At 31.9% G+C, this 24,214-nt stretch overlaps 1 protein-coding gene across 2 annotated transcripts in view; it reads left to right on the top strand.

Annotated features, from left to right (window-relative positions):
• The window catches only part of EMC2 (ER membrane protein complex subunit 2), a 43,457-nt gene extending 20,625 nt beyond the window's left edge, over positions 1-22,832 (top strand). Inside the window, exons 6-12 of one of the 2 annotated variants that reach the window (XM_032467901.1) lie at positions 2,597-2,682; positions 2,833-2,892; positions 8,257-8,338; positions 9,168-9,278; positions 11,335-11,439; positions 19,285-19,372; positions 22,661-22,832. In XM_032467901.1, the coding sequence (XP_032323792.1) occupies positions 2,597-2,682; positions 2,833-2,892; positions 8,257-8,338; positions 9,168-9,278; positions 11,335-11,439; positions 19,285-19,371 (531 nt within the window). In that variant the 3' untranslated portion in view covers position 19,372; positions 22,661-22,832. Of the gene's footprint in view, positions 1-2,596; positions 2,683-2,832; positions 2,893-8,256; positions 8,339-9,167; positions 9,279-11,334; positions 11,440-19,284; positions 19,696-22,660 lie in introns of those variants that run through there. The other variant, XM_032467900.1, reaches the window with a different exon arrangement.
• The last annotated feature ends 1,382 nt before the right edge of the window (positions 22,833-24,214 follow it).

Here is a 24,214-nt window from a genome sequence, read left to right as displayed (position 1 = left end):
GTAAGGCTGTTTTGGCGTATGATTGGTTTAGAATAGACAACACATATTTAAGGTGTGCAGTTTGTTAGTTTTGACATTTATATATACCTGTGAAACTGTCACCATAATCAAGGAAGTAAACAAAACCATCATCCTCTAAAGTTTTCTTTGCTGCTTTTGATTTTTGTATTCTTATAAATATTCTTGAGCTTTCTTGTGGGATATATGTAAGTTATAATTAAGTTATTGCAGACAGTTTGATCCTTCTGGGTCTTCATTAGACAGGACCTGAACAGTGTTTATACTGGGGCTAATTATTCCCCATTGTATCATCCTGGGTACTCTATCAGTACCCCAGGAGTCATGACATTTTTCCAGTCTGGCTGTAGAAAGAGGCACTACTCCAGCCCTGTGTCAGCTCTGGACACTTTTCTGCTAATCCTGTCTAGTAGTTCTTTCCTTCGCCTTTGGGTGGTTTCCTTATACACGTACTGATCAGTACAAAGCAGAGTACTCAGGGGATCCCTTGAGATTCAAGGGGAATCTCTGTAGAGTCTTTATTCTTTATTTTTATCTCTTCTGCAATACTCTGTCCCATGAACTATAGCCTTTTTGGTCTTCTTGGACTCTGAGCTCCTTCTCGAACTCTTGGAGTCTACTAGGGTTCAACCTGGTTTTCTCTCCTTGCCCAGCACCCTAGAAACTTTCTCATGGCAGTGAGCCAGGGCAATAAAAATAGGGCTTACCTGGTTTATTTCTGTCTCACAGGGATCAACCGTCCTTCTTCACCTGTGCCTTAATAATGTTGGACTGGCAGAATTAGATAATGTATGCCCCAAAGAAATTAGTTGCTTAATTATGTTAATTTATCACTCATGTATTTTCAGAAGGACTTGGAATAAGGCTCACATTTCAAGTCTCATATTCTTTTCAAAGGTTTAGGATTGAGTTACTTTCAGAGCTATACTTTTCCTTTCCTTCTGAATTCTTGGGATAAACTTTGCATTTATTATGGCACTTCTGTTGTTTTACGTAGTGAAATTATTTCAAAAATATTTGAGGCAGACATTGTGGTAGGCTTTTGGCATGAGCCAAATAATCAAGGATATACATTTTTAACACACCTGTCATTTTTTATTACCAAAATGTTATCACTATTATAATAAATATTGCTCTTGGTCTTATTTGTTAAATATAGGCTTATTTAATAAATAAGAGATTTATTAAATCTGATTTTTTTTTTTTACTTTTTTGACTTTCAGTTTTTCAAAGCAAAAACGTACCTTTTCCACTACAGGACAGGTAGCTACCTCCTTTGGTCTAAAGAGCACCCCCTCTTTTTTTTTAAATTGAAGTGTAATTGATTTACAGTGTTGTATTAGTTTCTGGTATACAGCATAGTGATTCAGTTATACATACATATTTTTTATTTTTTATATTCTTTTTCATTGTAGGTTATTCCAAGCTGTTGAATATAGTTCCTTTGCTATACAGTAAGACCTTGTTGTTTGAGGCCCCATTCATTTTACTTCTACTTGTCTATATCTTATGGAGTATGTGTTACTCATAATTAATAAACTTAACCTAGCCCTAGGTATAGTGTGGTTTTATTGTTTAGCCTTCTGCATTGAATTAAACAGAGATGAAGGGGATGCAAACTTAATAATTCACATAGCACCCTCCTGTCTCTGTTCACTCCAACCTCAAACATATAGTCTTGATTACACACAATGCTACTGTCTCCTGTGCCTTTGCTCCCTGTGTTCCTCCGTACAGTTTTCTCCTTTTCTTTCTTACTGTCTACTTGCCCTTTCTGTTTCAGTACAGGTATCACATTTAGGACCCTCTTTGCTTCCTGTCTTTCCACCACTTCCATGTTGCCACATCATCGGAGATCTATCACTTTCTTTTATTTGATGTGTGTTTCTTTCATCATACTGAGCTCCTGCAAGGAATTATCAGTTCCTTTTTTCAATCCTTATACTTTGATTGTCCTGTGCAGTACCTGGCAAACAACAGATGTTCATTACATATTTGATGAATATATAAATAAATGGCATTGATTTTTATATTTAAATTTAAAAAGCTTTAAAATGCAAGTTCTAATTGTTTTGTCTATTATAAAATATTTCTTTCAGGACCTACATTATTCTTTTGAAAGAATCTTAGGTAGATTTTTCTGTTAAAACCATTTTATTAGAAGCCATATTCGTATAATGACATTCAAGTGGCCACAGTGAGATTATTTTCTAATCTCCATTATCCCTCTATCTCTTACGATACAGATCTCATGAATGAGACAGAGTAAAGGACTTTAGGATGGATAAAGATTAGGATTCCCTGCTGGCTTGTAATTATCAGAATCTGGATGGTTATTTATTTGAATGAAGTGATGCATACATTGTATACATCAAAAGTAAAGCATATGTGATTGTTGGAGGAATGTTTGAATTCCCCAGTGGGATGTCATGGGGTATGTTTATAAACTCCCAATAAGCAGTAGTTCTACAATGGAATTTCACTGGCATTGAGATAATAATTTGCACAGTCAAATTACCTTCTTTACAAAACCCAGGGAATCATGAGGGCCTAATCCTTTATTAATGTCAACCCATAGGCTGCAAGAAAGCGTAAGATTGCCATTCGAAAAGCCCAGGGGAAAAATGTGGAGGCCATTCGGGAACTGAATGAGTATCTGGAACAGTGAGTGTCTTACAAGAGGATTGTGTTTTGTTATTCTGATAAACCTTTTTTAATTAAAATGGAATTTGCATTTCATTTTCCTTTTTGCCTCCATGCTGTTCATTTACAGAATTCCTACACACTTACTTTTTTTCCCTTCCCTCTCACCAGGTTTGTCGGAGACCAAGAAGCCTGGCATGAACTTGCAGAACTTTATATCAATGAACATGAGTAAGTTGTTAAACACACATAAAATGCTGTTAGGAGTGCAGTTTTCATCACTATGTAAGTTCAGAAGGCATAGTGGTTACCAAAAGATTGGTGAGAAGGTATGAATCATATGTCATTTTAAATTAACGAAATAAATAGTTACATTTAAAAAACAGATCAACAGTTTATTGGTTATAATATGTGAATTGCTTTAACTAGATCATTTGTGTTTTGCTAAATTATTTTTGTCTGGGAAATAAGTTTTTCTTTCAAATAGAGATGACGTTCTTCAGTATTAGAAAGGCATGCATTTGCTGAGCTAAGGTTATTTTTAGTGAATCAAAATTGTGAATTTTTAGAATTTAAATTGTTCTTATATACAAAGAGTATTATACCCCATGCTGTTTAAAAATTCTGTCACTTGTATGCATCTATTAGCCTTAGTACTAAAAGAATCAGCTCTTCCAAAGTAGAAGCATTCTGTTGCCTGGGTAAAAACCAAGAATAATCAAGAATGTTGAGTGCTGTAGGAACTTGCTTATTGGATATTTAATGTTTTTGTTAGCTTTTTTATTGCTGCAGTGACAGGAGGAAATCCCAGTGTGAGAGGATTAGTCCAGTCTTAGTGCAAGTTTTCTAATATCACAGCATTAACGCTAACCTCTATCTAAAGGCAGGATTTTTCCCCCCTTTTTTTCCTTAGTTCTTCTGAATCTGAAGTATATCACATTGTTTCTTTCTTTCCTTTTGAGAGAATAGAATCGGATTCTCAGGCATATTACTGTGCATGAATAATAGTTAACCTCATTCTCATACTACAAATAGCTGACACAGGAAATAGAATGAAGACTTGTCTCTTGCCTTTGCCCAGGGCTGTATATGTAATGTGAAATAGAAAGTTAAGGTGGTTATGTGGGCAATTCTAATAAAAGTGGGAGGTAAAATAAAAGCAATAGCTGTCTTTAATGAATGTATACTATATTCTGGGGATCGTTCTTCAGTTCTCTATTACGTATACTGGTTATCGGATTCTCTTTGCTTTTCATTAGGAAATTATTTTCTGAATCATGTTCAGTATAGATGTACATATGCTTGTGTGATCACATACATAAACATATTCAGCTTTCTCTTATGCTTTCAAGAGTGGTAGTATATTTGATTAAATGATACTGTTTCCATTTTTCATAGTTTTAAAGTCTTCATTTATAAAGTATACATTATATGATTTAAATAACAGGAGACTCAATTTTTGGAGTGTGGTGAAAACAGTAATATTTGTTTTATTTTGTCAGATGACAGTTATTTAAAATGTTTTTATGCCTTGTGAAGATCGTGTGATTAAAAGCATTTATAAACATTTCAAATCATCAAGGAAATTTTTTCTTTAGAGAAGTACCTGAACAGAAAATTTGGAAAACCCAGTAAAGAATAAAGACAAAGATAAAAATCATGTGTAATTATGTCATCCTAAGTTAACTACAGTTTACATTTTATTTTTTTCCTTCAGTGCCTCTTGAAACAAAGAGGAACCTAAAATAGATTTATCTTTTGTAGCTTATGCTTTTCACTTACAATTTTAAAAAATTCCTTATCACAAATAAACATTCCACAATGTGATTTCAATGGGTTTGTATTATTCCATCTTATCAATTTACCCTGGTATTCCTAACCAATTTCCTAAGGGAATATAAAGATTATTTTTCATTTTAACTTTAATGTTGTACTATTTTTATTTTAATTGTTTCCTTAGGCTAAATTCTTAGAAGTAGAATTACTTGATTAAATGATATGCACATTTTCAGTGGTTTTGATAAATCATTCCTAATTGTTTACTAGAAAGATAGTATCAATTTACTCTTATACCAGCAATTATTAGTGTGTCCCCTTTACAACCATGAGTGCTGTCATTCTTTTTAATCTTTGCAAAATTTGATAAATGAAAATTGGTTACACTTTTTAAAAAGAGCTTTTATTTAAACGATATGAACCTTTCTCCTGTCAAAAATATATTTCTATTTATTATGTCTTTTTAATATTGATTTTTTAAACATACAGAAACTTTGTATTGTTTGATGGTCAGATATATCAATTTATATTGCTTTCATGTTCTCTATCCTCTGAGAACTATATAAATTAATCACCTCTGGTTTTTTTTCTACTTCTTTATCAATTTTACTTTTTTGCATGTGTTTGTAATATTTCTGTATTTAGTTCTCAAAAGGTTATACTTTATTTTTAATATATCATTATACTTATTATTATTACATGCTTCATATTATAATGACCACATTCAGTTTTGCTTTATTTTGGGTCTCTGAAGAGTTTATTGAGATAGAGGTGAATGTATATTTAAGAGAAATGAACTGAAAAATCCCAAGAAATCAAGAAATACAAAGATGGAATAGCACCTGAAAAATAATTTCTTTTTATGGTAAATGATAATCCTGTTCTGCCTACCCAAAACTCTTTTTGGTCTTGAAGCTAGTTATTTACAAAATGACTGTTAATTTTTTCTCACTGAACATATTAGAAGGAATATTCAGATTTAGGGTGAGTGGAAATAAATAGCTCCAGATTTTATGAAACTATATGAAAATCAGAATGTTCATTTAATTTATTTGACTTGTTTGAGCAAGTCATTGTAGTAGGTAGGATTGTTTTGGTAGAAGTGGTAAATTACTGTGGAACATCAGTTTAGCACAGTTTTGTGGGCACAGTGGCAAAAATGTAGTGATTTAGGAATTGCTAGATATGTTTGACATTTTGACTTTTTTTTTTTCTGTATATGAATCATTATAGTAAGTCACAGGCAGCATTGCTAATCTAGATCTAGAAGTTTTTATTCCAAATAAATTTGTACAGTAGAATGTACATACAGGTCTACTCAGTATTTTTATAGAAAGGTGGTATAGAATTTTGCCACATACCTTTTTAATATCTCTAAGTTAATTTTATTTATATATTTTTTAAGTTACTTTTATTTATATTTGCTTCTGATTTATAAATTCTGGTTATTCCAGTGATATGTCACACTAATTGGCCACATTGAGATACTTGTTCTAAATGTAAAACGTTAGTTATAATTTATACCTTAACCCCAACAGTATGTATTATAAACAAAAGTAAATATTTTAAACAAAGATACTGATTTTTTTTGCTTGATTTATAGTTAAAACATAATTTTATATTAGCAAGGAGCAGTTAGAATAAATTAATTATGATTATAATTACAGTAGGCCCACCTTTACTATAAAATTCTGTAAAAATGGAATTATTGAAATCCTAAAGGAAAAATCATAATGTTGATAAAGCAATCTAGGGACAAACGCTGTACCTATACATATGCTTTTGTGAGGAACAGAAGGACTTCAGAAATTTTATTTAGTTACTGACTATGACATAGTAGTAATAGTAGTTATTCTATTTTAAATAGATTCAAATTAATTTTACTTCTCTAAATAATCTTAGTTTCATTAAGTCATTGTATAGAATGAATTAGCTTCTTTCTTCATCTGGAATGGTACTGGCAATGCACCGTCCTTGGGAGAATTGAGAAAATAGTCACTCAAATCACTTTAATACTGCTTGAACACTCTTGACTATGCCTGGCTGAGAAAAACTGGATTAGTCCATTTCTTGCTCCTTCCAGCTCTATGTTTATTTAGTTCTATACTTTATCCACAAAAATTAATTTGATTTTATACTTCGTAAAATTGGAGAAAGATACCCTGTTCTTGTATGTGATGCTAAATAATTTTTGAGAGAAGTATCTTGGCTTTCATTTTACATTAGAAACACCTTCATGCCCATTTTCTCTTACTTTATGCTATATAAGAATCAGAGTCAGTTGTGCTCAACCCATTTAAATATTTAAGAACTTTTATTCTTAGCATTAATATGAGTTTTTGGCATTACTCTAGTTAAAAGAACACATTTATAAGGGAACTATCTTTTGGATGAAGTTGGGTGTTAACAGTAGAGACTACTTCCCTTTCTCCTATGCAGTGATGAATAAATATTAGATAGGTAGTCATAATACTGTTGTTCTAGTTGTTTATTCAGTCATTTGCTCATTCTTTATATACCTACCATATGTCAAGAACCAGTACTAGGTTTTGGACATAAAAGTGAAAAGGACTAAATAGCTGCATGGTCTCTGATGAGGATCTGTCTATGTATAAGATCTTTCATAAATCTAAAGTGCTGTGATTTTGCAGGTAATCTGCAGAGTATTTTTGATTCCTCAGGCCGTTTGATTTGATTGTTGTACCTGTTTTTATGTTACCATTGACATCTTTATCACTACCGTTACCACCACAATTTTTCATCATGGTATGTAGCACATACAGGCAGTTGTATAGTGGTTAAGAGTGTCGTCTGTCTGCTCACTTCCTAGGGGTTTGGTAGGATTAAATGAATGTAACAGATGTGGAGAAGTGTGTGATACATAATGAGCATGTAATAAAAGTTAGCTATTAGTATTACACATATGTGAAACTGCAACATACATATTTTGAAAAGTCTATCAGACATTAGAGTAAAGATAGGTACCTTTGTATATTGGTGTCAAATGTCAAAAATAATTATAGGTAGCCTTTTTCTGTTGTAATATCATCACCTCCTCACTGGGAATACATCTTACAACACCTGTGTTCTTTAGAATTTCCTGTAAATAGTTAAGGATATTCACATGACTTAAAAATATAAAATACATTAAGGGGAATTATAGTCAAGTGGTATAAAACCATTTTTCCAGAACCCTTTTCAGTTTTCTCCTTAGATTTTCAGTAAAGATTTTTGTTTCTCTGCCACATGATAGAGTGCATATTAAAACCACTAACTTGATCTACCTTTCTTGGGTTTAGAAATTTGAAACTTCATCATAATTTTGTATTTGACAGTAACCTTAAGTAGTGAAATCTTTGGAATAGAATATATTGGTAAATATGTATCTATAAAGGAATTTTAGTGAATAGAGATATTTAATAAAATGTTTATTTCCTCCTTACACTTTAGCTATTTGAATAGTTTATTAAATGATCAGTGGACTTATAGAACTTACTTTATATGTAACCTGATCCAAGGATCTTGAAGCCTATGTTGTTAATAATGTTTGGATGTCATAGCAGTAACTCAGTTAAAAGTGTAATATCTCTTGATTGTTTATAGGCAGCTTTAAGGATTTAAGCTTGTTTATTCATTTCATTAAAAATGTAATATTATTTGTATTTATGAATTCAAGATAACAAGTACTTTATTAATAAAGCTATTTAAATTATTTTGGGAATAAAATGTCTAACATCACTAAAATTATGTTTAAATTATTTTAAGGTGTAACTTTAGATAAAATTTGTGGCTTTTAAAATTAACTCTGATATTTTTCAGCTATGCTAAAGCAGCCTTTTGTTTAGAGGAGCTTATGATGACTAATCCACACAACCACTTATATTGTCAGCAATATGCTGAAGTAAGTGTTTTCAAAAACAATAATTGTATATGATTTTATTTTTGTTGGTGTTAGGTATTATTATAGAGCTAAGAATATGTCCTTAATGTTAGGTAAGTATATAAAAATTTAAAATATGTGATGAAAATTGATTTGTGGAGGAAATAGTTTTAAATTTTTAATACTATAATGGAGATACTGACTTCATTTAAAAGCACTTATTTTAAACAGTGAAATTCTTCGTATTTTTTAATTGTGTATCGTTCTCTTTCCTAATTATGAATTGATTATGTCACAGTAATCACCATTTAATGGCTTCTAAGGCATTTACAATAATTAGGATTTTTATATCCATATTCTTGGAAATTCATATTAAGTTCAGTATTTTGGAAAGTAGGAAGTATTTGTCTTATTTGCTTAACTATGAAGAATAGCAGTACAATTGAATGCTGTAAGGTTAAAAGGACTTCATTATTAAGGAACGTCATTGTGGCTAGGAAGGGACAATTCAGTATCCAAGTCTAGATTTACAATGCTAATAATAGAACATATAAAGTTGTAAAGCATTTATAAGGTAGTTGAAATAGAAATTATACTGGCTTTTTTGTATTAGCATTTTTATTTTAAAAGCTACTCAATGATCTTATTGTTTATAGACTAGAATAGTTTTGGGAGGTAGGTTATGCTTTAAAATTTAGTTTAGTTTTAGCAACTTCAAGATGAATTCTTTTAACATCTTGCATTTGTTTACAGAATATGTTTCAATTACTAGTGCCTATGGTATGATGAAACATGCTATATTTCAAAGTAGTAAAATAAACAGGTTTCAGCACTCTGCAATTTTTAACAGGTTAAATATACCCAAGGTGGACTTGAAAATCTCGAACTTTCAAGAAAGTATTTTGCACAGGCATTGAAACTGAACAACAGAAATATGAGAGCTTTGTTTGGACTTTACATGGTGAGTTTGAGGTGCATGTTTAATGTTATTTTATGAAATGTCATTTAAAGTCCATTAGCTATCCCATTTAATCACATCCCTCTTTTTTTTTTTTTTAATTTCATTGATAAGCATATGATTTTTTCCTCTAGTTAATTATAAGCAATAGATTGTAAGGCAGTTTTATTTTTAGGTATTAATACACCTTATAAAATTAAACAGTAACAGATACAAAACTATATTATGTGTTTCTTGTTTTGATGTTCTTGGGTTTATGCCCCCAAATTATTGTATTTCTTACCTTAAATTATAATTGTATGAAATATTTTTAAACTATACTTATAAAAGACATATTAGAAGTAAAATCTCTGATGCCAACCTAAAACTTTTTTTATGGTATAGAAAATTCAGTTGTTTGTAAGAAGCAGATAATTAAATATTTGTTTATGCTAAATGACGAGCTTAGAAAAAGTCAGTTAACAAGAGCTATGGGGAATAGAGGAAGAATTTGCTGACCTTTAAAATTTATATAAATGAGCTCCTCTCTACAATCAGAATGACTAAAAAAATAAAATTTTCTTTAATAGGCTAGTTCTTTGAAATTTTAGTTTATCCTAGTTTTGTCATGGACTTTTAGATGAATATTTTATTGGGGCTCAGTGAAGAAGAATTGATTGCAGAAACAGAGGCAGGAAGAAACATAGATGAAATAATTTTCAGCAAAGAAATGGCAAAATATAATTAGAAAACTGTTCAAAAGAATTTCAAAAAATTTTTCCTGGATTCTACCAGTGCCAGTTGTAATAGCTTGTAGAAACAGTATGGTAACAATTTTTTTTTTTACCAGATCAGTTAAATACTAATTTTAAAAATTGATAACAAATTATTAAGAATGGTAAAATACATAGCACTTAATGTGCCAGGCATTGTTGTGAGCTCTATTTTTTATTTTAAGTCATTAAATGCTCACATCAGCTATTTTAGAAGTTACTGTTACCATTTCACAGAAATTGATACCAAGACACAGAGTTCTGATTAATTTGTGGGAGATAGACACAGAGCTATGAAGTGATTGAGCTGAGATTCCAGCGTAGGTGGCTAACTCTGGAGTCATTCCGTTAACCAGTCCTTTTGCTGAAATTCATACCAAAAAGGTGACATTAAAGACATATTAGAGTGGTAAAAATCTAATTTTGATGTATAAATTCCTTACTGACAGAGAAGGAGGTGGGGGAAAAGTCTAAAACACAAGCTAGCTAGAAAAGAAACCACATAGGCAGATGCTCTTAAGGATAAGATATATTTAAGCATAAAAGTTATGTCTTTCCCCAGAAATACGAACATACATTTAAAAATTAACATATGATTTTGAGGGCTTCTAGATTCTTGCATGGATCCCAGATTAACAATCCTTTGTTTAAATACATTTTTAACAAGGAGCGACTGGATCAAATTAAAAAGGAAAGGGTGACTAATTGACTCTATGGAACATAGTTTGGCAACTCTTGGTATATATAGTGAGAAGAGAAACAGATTGGAAGTGATGATCTCTGTCTATTTCTAAGACTTCTGTTAACTTACTTTGGTTAAGTCAAATCAATTCTATTGGACTTAATTTTTTTTTTCACCTGTTAATATAGGAGGTTGGGCTAAATTATTTTTGAAGTTCCTTATATTCATATTCAATAATTCTGTAATTCTGATATAGGAAAGCTGAAGTAATTCAGTAATAAGAAGTAACACCAGTAAAAACCTATAGTATTTAAGTGATAATGGAATTTTACTTTCAAGAGCTGTGGTAGACAACTAGTAAAAAAAATTTTAGATATTATTTAAGATATATTTTTTCTCCCCATTACTTTGGATTATTTTCTATTTTAAAATATATTTTCAAAAAATATGTTTTCATTTGTAATGTGAATTTCATTCAACTTTATTTTCATTTAAAAAATTGTTTTGGTACAAGTTTTTAAAAGCTCTTTGTATCAGCCCATTGCAACTGTGACCTGTACATGTTTTTGATTGTCTTGGCTACATAAAATAATTTTGGTTTTGATGTTTCTTTTTTTGTTTTTAGTCAGCAAGTCATATTGCTTCTAATCCAAAAGCAAGTGCAAAAACAAAAAAGGACAACGTGAAATATGCTAGTTGGGCAGCTAGTCAAATAAACAGAGCTTATCAGGTTAGTATTGATAATTTTATATTATCATATAGGTCAGTTAATGTATTTCTTAGTTGTTTAAATTTCTACAAACTACAGAGCCAGTTGTCTGTCACTGGATTTTTATGCTTTTAGGTATTTATCAAATGTGCTTTAACTGTGTGGAATTAATTTGTAGTTGTAGGATCACATTTTTTTTTTTCTCAAAAGGAGTCTCTTACTATTATGACCCCATTATTAGCTTTTCTATCTCAGTCTATATTTGGCAAATAAAAAGTAATTACAAAAATCCAGAGAGGATAAATAATTTGCATGATGCATTTCAGAAGCAGATTGGGTATGTGAGTGCATTATTAATCAGAGGTATCTCAAGTAATAAAAAGAAAGGAAAGCCTAGAAGTAAACTAACCAGACTATATAAGGAAGTGTATGTACTGTGCTTACACATCAGATCTTATCTGAAACTTCACTTATTTCTTAGTTTTTTGAAGCTCATCCCTAGGAGATTCTTCAGGCCTCTTCAGACTCGTGGAAAAACACATCTTCTTACATCTTGCATGTTTGTAACTTCTCTGTCTACGGTCTATATTTGAAGGACATTTTGACTTTTTATACATCTTTTGACTATAAAATACATTTACCTAAGTACTTAAACATACTGTTCCATTGTTTTTTAGGATGAAATATTGCTGTCAAGGAGTCTGATGCCATCCTGATTTTCTTTCTCTAATAAATGACTTGAAGTTTTTGTCTGATTGCCCAAAGGAATTTTTTCTTTATTTTGAAAATCCAGTACTTTCACTATAATAATGTTTTATTGATTCTTCTTGGGTCAGTTTTCCCAAATATACAATAGACCCTTTTAACATGTAGGTTCAGTCCTCTTTTAATTTGATAGAATTTCCTTTTAGAATTATGATTTTTTTTTTTTTTTTGCTTGATTGCTTACATTTTCCTTTTCAGGTCTCCAGTTTTGAGTTTATTGGATCTCCTTTCTCACCTCCTATATCATTCACTTTCTTTCAAATCCTTTTCTGTCATTTTCTATATTTTACTTTCATCTTTTTTATCCATAATAATTTTTTATGGAGTTAGTGCATATTCTTTTTCTTGTTCTCTGCGATTACATAAGGTAGTTTTTCTGGACTGTTATGAGGAGGTTTTATGATCTAAGGGGAGTCAGAGATGATAGGACAGGGTAACTTTCCCAGCTTGACCTTTATATGCTTCCTCATCTTTGTTACAGAGAACTCAAATATGACCTCTCTGTATATCCTGTCTTTCTCAGAACTAGGTCTGGTTCAGAGTTTTCTGGCTCCAGCCCTCTCGTCTTCCCCTATGTGCCTACAGATCTTGAATTCTTATGTGTTGCTCTCAGCTTTAACTGATACATTTTGTTGTTGTTGTTGTTGTTGTTGTTGTTGTTTCTTCTAAGATTTGCTGCCTCTGGGCATCACTACCTCCCTTCCTCCCCTCCCCCTTATCTGAACCGTCTCTCCCTCTTACCCCCAGTGTTTTTCAGTTTCTGGTAGTTTTCCTTAAGTGTGAATTTTTTTTTCCTCCTTTGGAGGAGTTGTTTGCTGGGTTTTTCAGAGATTTTTTGAAGTCTTGGACTATTAGACTTGTTTAATGTCACATCTACATGCAGTTTTTTACACTTATCTTTGATTTGGAGCCTTTGAAACTATCTTGGTTTTGTAGGCCATTTGCAGATTCATGAATTCATACTTTTTTCATTTCTGTGGCTTACAGAGTGGTAGCTTGTCCTCTTTTACATCCTGTTGTGCCTATCACACAGCTCTTGAACTTCCATAGGTCCTGCTACTATTGGTGGTATAACAGCATTCTAGAGTTTTAGAGGGTTGCTTGCAATGTTGTTTTTTAAAAAAGATGTCTTTGTTGGGTTGCTTTCTGTTAGCTTGTTTTTGGTTTTGGTGCTCTTTGTTTCTTTGTTTTTGTACTCTAGGTTGAGGAGATTAAAACTGTTCGGTGCCCTGAAGATCACACCATTTAAAGTAACTTTTGTGTATTTTTATTACATATAATAGAGAATGTTCTGTTGGCATATTGCAAGTCAGAATATTTACAACATTAGCTAGGCTGTGCATCTTCAAATGCAGTTTGAGAGAGCTCAGATTTGTAACAGGATTCTACAGAGTAGGCTTGGGGAGGGAGGAAGGAGTATTTTGTTGGTGATTGATATGCAAATTATGATACGGATACGTAAACTACCTCATTATTTTAAAGATTTTTTTGAGAAACAACTAGCTACTCAGATTGCTGTTTTCTGACATGGCATGACTATATGACTATATTTCTAAAATCAATTTTTATTAAATTATAACAAACATAGAAAAAATAACCCAAGTCATAAATGTACATTCCAGTGAATTATACAAGTAAATGTATCCAGGGCAGTAAGTAGGAACATTGCAGCACCCCAAAACCTTCATGGTACCTTCTTTCAGATTCTACTCCTACTGTCTTCCTCAAGAATACTAATTTATAATCCCATTGTTTTGGCTTAGTTTGAACTTTATGGAATCGTACAGTGTGTGTTTATTTTTGTTTGGTCACTGTTTATGAGATTTATTCTTATTTATGTCTATGGTTCATTTATTTACATTGTGTTGTAGTCTATTATATGAACATACTACAATTTATTCAGTCAGCTGTCAATAAGCATTTGGATTATTTCCTATTTGAGGCTATTATGATCTTGCTGTACAAGTCGTTTGGTGTATGTATACATATACTTCTGATGGGTGTATATGTGTGATTGGAAATACTGGGTTATAGGATATACCTATATCTAACTGTAGTAGATAAAGTTTGTTTTCCGAACTAGTTGTTTATAGCCCCATCAGCAGTGTCTGAGAGGTTTCATAGTTCCACATTTTCACTATCACTTGCTTCTGTCAGTTTTTGTAATTATAGCCATTCCAGTGTATGTGTAGTGGTATCTTAATGGTTTCATTTTGTGTCTCTCTGATGACCAGTGAGGTTGAACACTTTTTCATATGTTTATTGGTCATTTGAATATCTTTCATGAAGTCTTGTCTTTTTCATTGGTTTATGACTTTTTACTTTTTTTTTAGTTTTTTGATTATGAACCCTTTGTTCATTATATGTGTAGCAAATCTTTTCAGCTCCTTAGTTGCAGTCATTTTCAAATGATTTTGATGAACAAAAGTTCTGAAGATTATTTTCAGTCTAATCATTCATTTCCCTTATGGTTTGTGCTTTTTGTGTTCTGAGAAATCATTTGCTACTTATGGTCATAAAGATAATCTTGTGTGTCTTTAGAGTTTTTTTTCCTTCTACTTTTCACATTTAGATCTACAATCCATTTGGAGCTGATTTTTATGTATGATGTGAAATAGGTGTCAGTTTCCCCCATGTAGCTGTCCAGAGTGTTTCTGTCTTTCTGTATTGGGTCGTAAGTCCCATTCTGTGAAAGCTAGTATGCTGTAGTAATTGTGAGAAGTACACAGATACTAGATCTGTTTTATCTGGCTTCAGAGTTTGGCTCTGTCATTTACTAGTATGCAACCTTGGATAAATTATTTACCGTCTCTGAGCCTAGCTTTTCATCTGTAAGATGGGCATAATAAAAGTTTTCTGAGGATTAAAGGATGAAACATACTTTTCATCAGACCACAGCAGTACACGTTTTATTGTGTTCACTAATTGCATGCTCTGAGTTCACTGTATTATGCCTGCTATGTCCACTGCAGTTACAACAACAACAAACAACAATAACAACAGTTACAGTAGCACACGTAGAAAATTTATTATAAGCTCAGTAGTTTTTCTGTTTTACAAATGAGGAAATTAAGGCATGGAAAGATTAAATAACTTTCTTCAAGGTGACATGATGGAGCTGTTTTCAAATCTAGGCAGTCTGACTCCAGAGTTGATGTTTTTAATGGCCACAATATACTGCCTTTATAAAGTGATGTCAGGTATAAATGTACCAGAAACTGTAATTACAGTTTCCAACTCCCTTCTCAGTTATTTCTCATGTGAACAATTGATATCCTACCTCTGCTTATTTGTCTTTTCATTTCTGACCCAAGCTCTCAGTAGTAATGAAATTCAGAGTTTTGTTTGGGTATTTTTTTTTTCCTCTTTTTTTCTGTCTCTTCAGTAATACATGACCAGACAAACATGCCCTTCCCTGCCTTTTGAGATGGACTTTACCGCTAGACAGGAATCCCATCATTTCAGTATTTTAAGGCATTGTTTATATGTCTAAACCCTATTCTATAAAGTGTCAGTGTTCTTTGCAAAGAACTCTGAAAGTATTATTTGTGCTCTTCTGTCTTTGAGTTTTGCACCATAAACTCCATAGTCCCCAGTGGTGTTTTTGCATGTCTTTCTGAAGGTATGATTTGCCTTTTTTTTGACTCTAAGGAAAAGATAATACAAGGAGTTTTTGTCAGTTTCTGCCATCTTGGATACCACTCCAAGAAGATAACATACCTCTCAATTGGATCATGTCAGGTTTCTGTACAGCAACCTAAAATACTCCTCAACGGGGAGTCACCCGTTGTGCACAAGTTTTTTTTTGCCTCTAGTTACTAATAACTGATTTTAAATAAAATCTTTTGGTGCTTTTGAAGTTTTTATCTTCAGTGCTTTTTCGGCAGGGTTCTCTTTCTGTGAATCAGATCTCATAAATATTTGTAGCCATTGGCTTTTGCTAACAGTGGCTTAAAATAACAACCTATTTGCTTATGATTCTGTAAGGTATCAGGTAGGTTTGGGCTTAGTTGAGTAATTTTGCTAGTCTATACTGGGCTTATTTATATTTCTGCCCTTATTGAGGTATAATTTACATATAATAACGTTTTAAGTATACAGTTGAGTTTTGACAAACATACTCCTCTCTTACCACTACATTCAGGATATAGTTTCCATCACCCCAGAAAGTTCCCTTCTGCCACTTTGTATTCAGCCCCATTCCACACTGCAGATAAGCATTGATTTGATTTTCATCACTATAAATTAATTTTGCCTGTACTAGAACTTTATCTATAAAATGAGATCATAGGTTATGTGCTTGTTTGTGCCTGGCTTCTTTCACTCAGCATGTTTCTGAGATTCATCCATCCACTGTTCCATTTTATTTATCTTATTACTTTGTCCACCCTAGAATTTTCCACAAATTGTGTAAATTTGTCAATTTTAGTCCAGTTTATCCTGGTTATCACAATGGTAAATCATTGACCTTTGAATTTTATAAATAAGTTTTTATTATTTGTGTGTTCTTTCTTGTGAATTTTCTTTAGGATCCAACAGGGAATTATGAAAAAAGGTTTACTTAAGCAAAATCTAACTATATGAAAATAAAAATGCAGAATTTGTGATTAATGTGGAAAAGTAGAACTTTCAGAGATTGTCATTTTAGTAATTAGATAAATCTCTGGGGTCTAATTGAGAACTTTATAACATGTCTAGGCATATAAACAAATATAAAGTATATAATAAATATTCCTTATTGTAATGTTTTTCTAGGCATTTAAAAATTAGAGAAAATGAGATTTTAAGAACTTTCTTTGTTTCTATTAAATAATGAAACTGAATATGGCTACTACTTGCTCTTCAATTAGGTAATTGGTTTAACATGTTCAGTAGAGGCAGGCAAGTTTGATTAATGCTCATGAAAAACTTTAATGTGAACCTGCTCAATAATTTTCCAGATAAATGTTTCTTTGGTACTCTGTTAAATTCGTGTATGCTGGTGAGCCATATGCTATTTATGATTGCAGAGGTGATTCTGTTACTATCCTTTTGGGAAATAGAAAATTAAATCATGATTTGAGACAAAAATAGGATTGCAGCTTAATCAGTTAAATTGCCATATAATTTCTGGAATAGACAAAATAATTGCATGTCAGGTAAAATTTGAAGTGATAGATTTGTATTTCCAGCTTTCTTTTATTTGTTCTGACACAGATAAGTTAGTTTGGTTTATCCTAAATTGCAGTGGTTGTCAGTAGTGTTGACACACAATCTGAGGTGATTTTTTTAATTAGCTAATTTTAGAAACTACAAATTTATATTTGTTACTTTTTTATTACATTTAAGTACAAACCAAGAAAAATGCTGTATTTTAAAATACTTGTTATGATTGATCTCTACAAAAATTTTTCACTTTTATTTTGCTGTTTAAAAAGTTAAAATAAGTGTTACTTTGTGATGTCCTATTTTCTACCCCCTCCCCCAATCCATCAAAAGCTTTTTCTTAGAATTAGACCTTTAAGTATGTGATTAGGACCATTCCTGTTTACTTTGGATAGGCAGTGGTAAAAGAAAGGCTTTCTGTTCTTCGTAAGTCCTTGTGAAAGTTAATTTATCAACTGGATAATAGGAGTAATAAGCACACTCCACATCCTGTACACACCAAGGCAAATTATGTAAAGGCAAAGTTTTGAATGTGTTGCTGTTACCATATTTTGTAATTATGACTTGTAAGTTCATCATTTGAATTCCTTAAATTAGTAATATTTTATGAAAGGCAAAGTGATCTTAATTCTTAGGAGAAACTTTTCTCTTTCCTTGGCTTCCTCTAAAAACCCCCTTTATTTACTCTATCAAGTCAAGATTTAACCACAGAAGCTAATGTTTTAGGAAGTAGGATAATCATAATGTTAAGCTGCAGCCAGAGAGGTCAGAGGCAGGTTACCATTCCTGAAGCCTATTGCTTCTATGATGTTACCTGTGCTTGATCACTTAATCTTTCTCAACAGGTCACATGAAGTTTGCCAAATTAAGTTAATTACAAAAGAGAAGGAACACATCATAAATCAAGTATTAAGTACTTAAGACAGCATTGGTATTTGAAGGAAAAGATCAATCACTTGAAAATGTATTGAGTGCTTAGATCTTAACTTGAAAATACTATATGTTGCTAAAAGCAAATGTTAATCAGTACTTTAACCAGAGGAAAAACAGATAATATAGATATAATAAACCTTCCCCTGCCTTTACAAGGAACACTTACTTACTAGTAAATTTGTAGTGTTAAGCTAAACTGGTAAATGATGGAAATTGTCAGTCTATTTAGAAAACTCGTTTTGAAATCAGCATGGGGTATTCAGCAATGTTTCCCCCACTGATTATGCACTGTGTTGAATTTAATACACCATAAATTTGCTTTTAAATATTCAAAGATAGTATTTAATGCACTTATGTCTTATTTCCATTGTAAAATCCAGTCCCAGTTTGATATTACAAAATAAATTATGACTTAATAGAAATGCATGCTTTGAAACATATTTATATCATTTCAATATGTAGCCTAGAGTTTTATTTGAAAGCTCCTTGCTGCAGAAACATACTATTTGGTCAACTAATAAATCTGGAAAATTAAAAATTGCAACCTACTGTAAATAATTTTAGAAGAATCTTGCGACTTTAAAAATGATTAATAAAAGTCCTTTACATTATATATTTTACCTTTGTTTGAAGTTGTAAAAATTTGTTTAGAGGTCGCACAAGTAGAAATGGTCCACATTTCTACATAAATTTCATTTCTAAATTATGTTTTTCATTTCATAAAGGATTTCTAGTCTGAAAAGGAAAGATTGAAAATTAAATTTATGTTTTTATAGGTTATCATACTAAACCTTAAAGTGGCCAGTTTTATGGGGAAATTTTTGATACTTCAGTTGAAGATGAAGCCTGAATGAAAATGTCCTTAAAACCCAAATTTTGTTTTTTATTGAAGAAAAAGATCATATTTGATTTCATGCTTGTGATAAAATAGATAATGTTAACTCTCATTAACAATTTGAAGGTAAGATTGTGATTTTGAACCTGCCACTGAAATGGAGCCTAATTGCATTTTTAAAAAATTAGTTTGCAGGTCGAAGTAAGAAGGAAACCAAATACTCTCTCAAGGCAGTCGAAGACATGTTGGAAACACTGCAGATCACCCAGTCTTAAGGTTTCAAAAACTCTTTCACGTTACATTTCACAACTGCAAAAATGAACTACTGGTTTGTGACTTACTTACTAGATGCCCAGTGCTGTTTATATTCTGATTTTCTGTTGAGAAGGCAGTTGCAAAGAGTGTGTTTATAAAACCTAAAAATGCCATTTACTGCTAAGCAGGAAGATGGGGAAAAGCCCATAGAAGAAAGGTTTAATAAGATTCTTATTGATTGTACATCATTTTCTTCATATCACACATATATAACTGCTTTTAAACCATAAGCTGATCTAGAAATAACCTTATTAAATAAACTGTGATGATGTATTAAACTTGCATATGAAAATTCAGATTCTTTTTGTTATAATCAAATAGTGAATATGAATATGTTGTTTTAGAACTCAGTTTCTAGTTAACGCCTTTTTATTTGTGGCAGGAAATAACATAGCACATATAACTGGCAGAAGCAAAATACTGGTGAATTATTTTGATTCTCTTTATAGTGTCACGTTGGATTTTGCTCTGCATTCCAGTGGGCTATTATTTTTTGTGCTGTAATGTTACTCTGATAAATTTTGCTTAAAATATATCATTCTCCAAATTTCAGCACTTCCTGTAAAATTTTTCTTTGCTATAGACATAATTTTTTTTTTTTTAATGTATAAAATAGTTTAGAGTTCATGTATGAGTTATTTTTACTTTAGGAAAAAATAAGAAAATCTTAACTATCTTTAGAAGCAAAAGTTTTACAATTCTGTTATTACCTCCTTAGTGATAATTAGAATTTCTTCTTTCTTTTCATAATGTACAACCAATTACACTACCTTTAGCAGTATTTTGCATGGTTCAATAGAATAGGAAAAACTTTGAGAGTTGAAGACTTTATTCAGACATGAATCAGTTTTTAAAATAAGCAGTTATTCATTCAGGGCAGATACTGTTAATTGTAGTTTGTAATTTATACATATATAAATTACATATATATAACTATTATTTATTTATTTATTTATTTATTTATTTATTTATTTATTTATTTATTTATTTATTTATGTGTTCATTCATTCATTCATTTATTACCAGCATTATACAGAAACTCCGGCATGCTTGTCATTGCTGGATTTGGGCAAATGGGGATCATGGAAAAATTGATAACCTGGAAATCTTAAGGAAGAAAACTGTCAGTATCAGCTTTTTAGCCTTTTGAATAATTGTTAATAAATTATTCTCCACATCTAGTCTAATTATTTCATTTTGCAGGTTTTTTCATTTTATTCTGCCATGAGTAATGAGCAGATGTGAAATAACTCTCCATATGAAGATAGTTCTTATCAGCTAGTCTTTGTTACCATAAGATACACTGTTTTTGCCCATGAATTTAGTAACCATTTTCAACGTAATCAGCCGCTTCAGATTTTTTTGCTCTAAAGAAAATAGTGCCTGCGTATTATTCCATTACCTCTCTTCCCTTTAATCTCTCCCCATGAGTCACTAGAATAGTGTTTAGCAGTATTTGTGTAGTAAGTAATTTAACATCAGCCGTAAGTTTCACTTTATTTTTTATAATTTTAATAACCTCCTTGCCAGGAATTTTTTATTTATAAGTACATTGTTAATGTGTGATAATTTATAAACCTCAATTTAAGTATACTGATAACTTCATTGTGGTCAACAGTTGCCTACCCAACCGCTTTTACCTCCTTCCTTATTAACAGTATCGTCTATTGTTCAGATAGGAGCATAATCCCTGTTCTTCCAGGAGTTTAGGACCTTACCCCAACCCTAGGGGTAGTGTCATGATTGTTCTAAAACTGAAGTGGTTTCATTTCTATGGTCTGTGTTATGCTAAGACAGAACTTTTTGCACTGAAGAAAATATTCCATATATGTGCTGCCTAATATGGCAGCCACTAGCTGTATGTGGCTGTTGAGCACTTGAAATGTAACCAAGACAACTGAGAAACTGAATTTTTAATTTAATTTTAATTTTAATAGCTGCATGTGACTCATGGACACCATATTGGAAAGTGCAGATAATCCAAAGTATGGATATGTAACCTAATTAGGGCTAACGAAATAAACAGAAACCTGTTGTCAAAGCTTTGTAGGGGACACTTTTTGCCTCTTCTGGCTGTAAATGTCAACAGCATGTCTGAAGGTCAATAGCCATCTTACAACCATGAAATAGCAAATATGAGAATGAAAGCTACATTTCAAAGATGGTTCCATAGAAAGATTAGGGGAGCCTGGGTCTCTGATAACATTGTTGAATACCTGAATTAACAAGAGCAATTGCTAGTTTCTGCACTTACTACGTAAGCAAAATAAACACTTGATTGTTAAGCCATTGTTTGGATTTTCTATTACTTTAGCCACATATGTTTCTGACTATTAGTTCCACTATTCAACATTTTTTTTTTAACATGTAAAACTCTTATTTTAGACATGCTAGGAATGCTATTTCAGAATGTAATGATTTAAAGTTAAGTGGATAATTACATATAACAAAAGAAGTAGTATCGTTGCAACTCAGTGCCTAGTATTTAAGCCAACAGAGGTGAGAAAAACGCATATTTAGAACAGCCTCAATCATGAGGATAACATTGACTTGGAAACAGAGGAGGATACAGAAAAAAAAGAAGCAGAAAATTAATGTTTTAGTATGTTAGAAGCATACATTTTTATTAGCAAATATTTCAAAGAATCTTTTTTTTTCCTAATGCCATGACCCATTTAATCTCAAAGTAACTTCATTTTACTTAAAAGAATTATAGGAGTTTAGAAGGAACATCAGAGAGATTTAGTTGTACTCCATTTTGAGATGAGGTATTGAGATTCTCAGAAATGCATGTCTGTCCTGTTAGTGTGACCAAAATCAGAGCCAGATATATCCAAGGAACATTGCTTGTTAGCAGAGTAAGGATTAGAATTCAGATTTTTAGGCTTGTAAAACATTTTTTAATGGAATAATAAAGTCAGAATTTCATTTTTCATTTAATTGAATTTAAACTAAATTACTATTAAAGATGTTGCTTCATTTATAGTCAATGTGAGAACTATTTTAAACTATTTAGGACTATTTCAAACCTCGTTTATTCTGAGCCTCTGATTTATCCTATCTCCTTTCTCAGTCTTGGCAAGTAACCTCTTGTTACAGGCTGAATTGTCTCCCAGATTTCATATTTGAAGTCCTAACTTGTATCTCTGAATGTGACTTTATTTGGAGGTAGAGTCTTTAAAGTGATCATTGAGTACAATTAGGTCATATGGGTGAGCCCTAATCCAATATGAGTAATATTTTTGTAAGGAGAGATAAGGACACAGACATACAGAGGAAGGATCATGGGAAGACAAAAAGAAGATGTCCATCTACAAGCCAAGGAGTGACTCATCTGAAGAAACCATCCCTGCTGATGCCTTGATCTTGGACTTCTGACCTTTAGAACTGTGATGAAATAAATTTCTGTTGTTTTAAGACATGCTGTCCTCTGTGTACTTTATTACAGCAGCTCTAGTTGACTTAATATAGCTCTTTTACTATTTCACAGAGAAAAAGAAGTCATCAGATAAAACATACCCAGTATCAGACATTCTTGTACCTAGCTTCACCTCTTTTCCTCTTACAGTAGAAGAAAGTTAGCCCTACTTTTTTATGAGCTATTTCCCACCACTGTCACTCTCATTTTTTATGCTTTAACCATACTTCGGTTTCATGAATTTGCCATACTCTCTACTACTGTGGAGTGTCCTGACTTACCGCAAATGTCATCTCTTTTCTTCATTATCTCTTCTCTTTTTTATTGTTTCAACCAGATTCTTCCTGTTAAGACTAAAATATGCTCAGCTTGTTCCCTAATTTTTCCCTTTTCACTTAAAAATATTTATTAAAATCATGATTAAACACTCCCTTAAAAAAAAAATCTTCCCTCTTTCTCACAGCCCTCCCTCCAGCTACTACCCATTTCTCTCTTTTTTACAGCCAAATTTCCTCACTTGTCTAAACTCATGTTTGTTTTCTCAGCCTTTAAATTGCTCTAGTCTGGCATTCCCCCCACCTCCTGCATTATTTCTTTTAAATAGTTTAGTCCCATGTCACCAATCTAATGGACATTTTCAGTCTTTTAAATCATGACTATATTCCATCTATTTTGTGCTCTATTATACACCTCAAGTCTATCAATTTTTCTCCACTTTCTGTTGTCAAGCAGCTGCCATTGCTTGACTCCTGGACTACAACAGTGGCCAGATAGCATCTTCACTTCCCCCTAGTCCATTCTCCACTGCAGTTAGGTGACATAACATCACTAATAATGCCTTTTCATCCTTCCCCTTCTTTAAAACTCTTCAGTTGTTTCCCATTTGTTGCTTTAAACATGACCTATCAGGTTCTATATAGTATCAGAACCAGAAGGAAGGTTCAGATATTTTTAATGGTGAACTGTCTTCAACTCTCCCCCTTTGTTTCTGATTTTAGCTATACTTAAATTCGATGGGGTTACTATGCTTCCTTTTCCCACAAATTTGGTACTCTATTCCTTCTGTTTAAAACAAAGCTTTCCTTGATACATCTTTCAGCGGTCAGGCCCCTCTTATTTTTCCTACTGTATTTTAAAAATAATCTTTTGTTTAAAAATACTTTTAATACTTAGAAGAAGCTGCAAAAACAATGCAGAGTTCCCACGTACCAGCTTCTCCTTACTGTCTTGTGTAATCTTAATACATTGTCAAACCAGGAAATTGACATTGCAGCAATACTATTAACTCAGGTACAGACTTCATTTAGATTTCACAGTTTTTACATGCTCTCTCTCTCTTTTTCTGTTCATGAAGTGTTACATGTGTAGATTCATGTTACCATCAC

This window comes from Camelus ferus, chromosome 25 (genome assembly GCF_009834535.1).
Source record: "Camelus ferus isolate YT-003-E chromosome 25, BCGSAC_Cfer_1.0, whole genome shotgun sequence".
NCBI lineage: Eukaryota > Metazoa > Chordata > Mammalia > Artiodactyla > Camelidae > Camelus > Camelus ferus.
The sequence above is the reverse complement of the archived record's forward strand: the minus strand, read 5'-3'. Positions and strand labels throughout refer to the sequence as shown.